The sequence below is a fragment of the Kryptolebias marmoratus genome, linkage group LG11 (genome assembly GCF_001649575.2).
Source record: "Kryptolebias marmoratus isolate JLee-2015 linkage group LG11, ASM164957v2, whole genome shotgun sequence".
Taxonomy (NCBI): Eukaryota; Metazoa; Chordata; class Actinopteri; order Cyprinodontiformes; family Rivulidae; genus Kryptolebias; species Kryptolebias marmoratus.
Genome location: NC_051440.1, coordinates 14161567 through 14164276, shown reverse-complemented (window position 1 = coordinate 14164276; position 2710 = coordinate 14161567). Strand labels below are relative to the sequence as shown.

General features: G+C 49.1%; 1 protein-coding gene across 1 annotated transcript; it reads right to left on the bottom strand.

Annotated features, from left to right (window-relative positions):
- Positions 1 to 290: 290 nt before the first annotated feature.
- On the bottom strand, positions 291 to 2343 carry foxb1a (forkhead box B1a). The gene has a single exon (XM_017405650.3). It carries the CDS (start codon positions 1930 to 1932, stop codon positions 985 to 987), a length of 948 nt encoding a protein of 315 aa, XP_017261139.1. The 5' UTR covers positions 1933 to 2343; the 3' UTR covers positions 291 to 984.
- Positions 2344 to 2710: the final 367 nt, after the last annotated feature.

The following is a 2710-nucleotide window of genomic DNA, read 5'->3' as shown; positions in this document are numbered from 1 at the left end:
CAATGTAACATTTTCTTGGATGAAACCTTCAGAAACATTTTGATTGTTTACTTCCCTTTTTAATGAAAAAAATATTTCGATGACCATTATTTCTTTCCCTCCAATTCATTGCAGACTGTTTCCAAAAGCAGGCATGCTCGCAAAAATAAAACGAAACAAAAATAAACAGCAACAATAACAGTAACAACACTTTTTTTAGAATGCATGCTTTACCTTAAAAAAAAAGTACAAATTTACAGCATCTGATACACATGGTCACCACAGCTTTTAAATTAAATGCTTCACAGAACTTTTTGTTGTTGTTGTTGTTCGTTTCTGTAAAATAGATATTTAAAACTAAAAAGTGCATTTTTTTTTCGAAATTATTTTACAACATTTCAGTGTCAGTTTGCAATATTCACATCTTGCATTTTTGAGGACAAAATACTGCTTTTCAGTGACGACAAGACTAGATAGCTCAGTTTGCTTTTTTTTTTTCTTCTCTGTTCTTCTTGTACAGTGATGGTGGTAAGAACAAATCTAAATTCCTATTTGGTATATTCTTGACCATCATTGCAGTGTTCAAAGGAAAAATAAAACGGAGCCAGTGCCTCGCAATTTTATTGACAAACAGTGGTCCCACAGAAATGGTGCAAAGGTTTGCCAAAATTAAAAAAAACAAAACAAAAGAACTGCCATTAAATCTCTGTGATCCCAGCGGCTCCACCATTAACAAAATAATAACTGAATAATAATAATAATAATAAAAAAAAAAACTATCAAATAATTTATTTAGTTTTTTTTCAAGAGCAATACTTCTGTCTGTGCTGGACTTGGACACGATTTAAAGCGACACATTCAAACACACAACACAAAAAAACTCGATATGAAGCTGCGACTCGCCTTGATAGTTTCCAGAAAATATAAACTTTGGGTTTGATAAAGAGTGGTGGTGGGGGGGATTTTGGGGAGGAGGAGGAGGAGGAGGGGTGTCAGTTCGACTGGTCAGTGCACAGCCACGGACTGCAGCGTGGAGGGGGGGCTCGTCAGAGTCTCGCTGGGGGTCGCGGGGCTGCTTTGGCTCGTCGCTGTCTGTGGGGAGGTCGGGCTCAGACTCTGGGGAGAGTTTGACAGGAACGCGGGGATGTGGGGGGGCAGCGCCGAGAAGCCCGGCATGGACGTCGGCGTGGGCTTGATGGGCACGGGGATGGCCGGCAACGACTGGCCCCCGTGGCATAGGGACTTGAGGGGCACCCCGTAGGCACTGTAGTCGCCGCCGGCCATGGAGATGGGGGTCGCCGTGTCCATCACGCCGCTGTTGTACATGTGCGGCCAGGCCGTGGTGAGCTGGTTGTGCAGCGGGTACCCGGCGGACATGGACTGCATGGTGGAGAACGCCAGGCTGCCGGGCACCTTGTACTCGCGGGCGATGATGTTCTCGATGGCGAACGGGTGCTTGAACGTGGACGACTGGGACACCCCGAGGTTGTAGGTGGACATCTGCGGCAGGTGCGTGCCGGTGGCCGCCAGGGCGCTCAGCCTCAGCTTGGCTTGCTGCTGGAGGTAATGCGCCGCGTCCGACTGCTGCTTGCTGGGGCCCAAATGGTCGGAGACGGGCACCACTTTAAACCTCTTGCGGCGCCTCAGGAAGCTTCCGTTCTCGAACATGTCCCCGCAGTTGGGGTGCAGAGCCCAGAAGCTGCCCTTACCTGGCTGGTCCGGGCGCCGCGGGATTTTGATGAAGCAGTCGTTGAAGGACAAGTTGTGGCGCAGGGAGTTCTGCCACCGCTGCGTGTTTTCCCTGTAATACGGGAACCTATCCATGATGAACTTGTAGATCTCGCTGAGGGGCAGCATCTTCTCCGGGCAGCTCTGGATCGCCATGGCAGTGAGGGAGATGTAGGAGTAAGGGGGCTTCTGGTCGCTGTACGTGTTCCTCCCCGGACGCGGCATCGCGATAGAGTTCAACAACAACAGCAACAAAAAGAGGAATGGGTTTGAAAAGAAGGAAATAACTCCCCTTAGCTCCTCGGGAAAAGCCCGCTGCTTGTCATGAAAACAACCGCCGATGCAAAGTTTCGGCGTCGCGTAAAAGCCGTGCGTAAAGCGGCGCCTCTGCGCGCATCTAGGAAGCGGGCGGCCGCTCGGCAAACAAGTCTCTCTCGCAAAGCAAGTCGGCTTGTCCCGCCAGCAGAGCTGAATCACTCGGCCTCCTCGGTGAGACTCGCCCTGGTGTACGCCTCCATGGCCTCCCTCTTAACCATCTGATAGTTTTATGTGGTGACATGAGCAGAAAAGACCCCTGTAGAGGCGCTCCATTAATGTGCCACCTCTTTGCTATCACATGACAATCGCCGTGGGAGGAGGAGACGAGGAGGGGTGGAGGAGGGGTCGGGAGGAAGGCATAATCTGGTTTCATTTACACCTATTTACATGGACACCTTGGGCCAATGGAAATCATTTCCATTTGAAGACGGGGGGGAAAAGGGGGCGAAAAAGGCTTCGGTAACCGGAACTGAACTGCGGTGGCACTCAGTGTGTGAAGGTATGCGCTCCTCCGCGGACTTACCGCTCGGGTAAAGTAAAAGGGCCGTTTTTACTCTTAACAATTGTTTTTATCTGAAGGATTTCTCTTTAACAGAAGGAATTTTTGTGACCGTGTTGGTCCATTTTAAAGAAGAGAGAGAGACAGAAAAAAAAACGATTTTGATCTGAGCGAAAAGCTGATTTT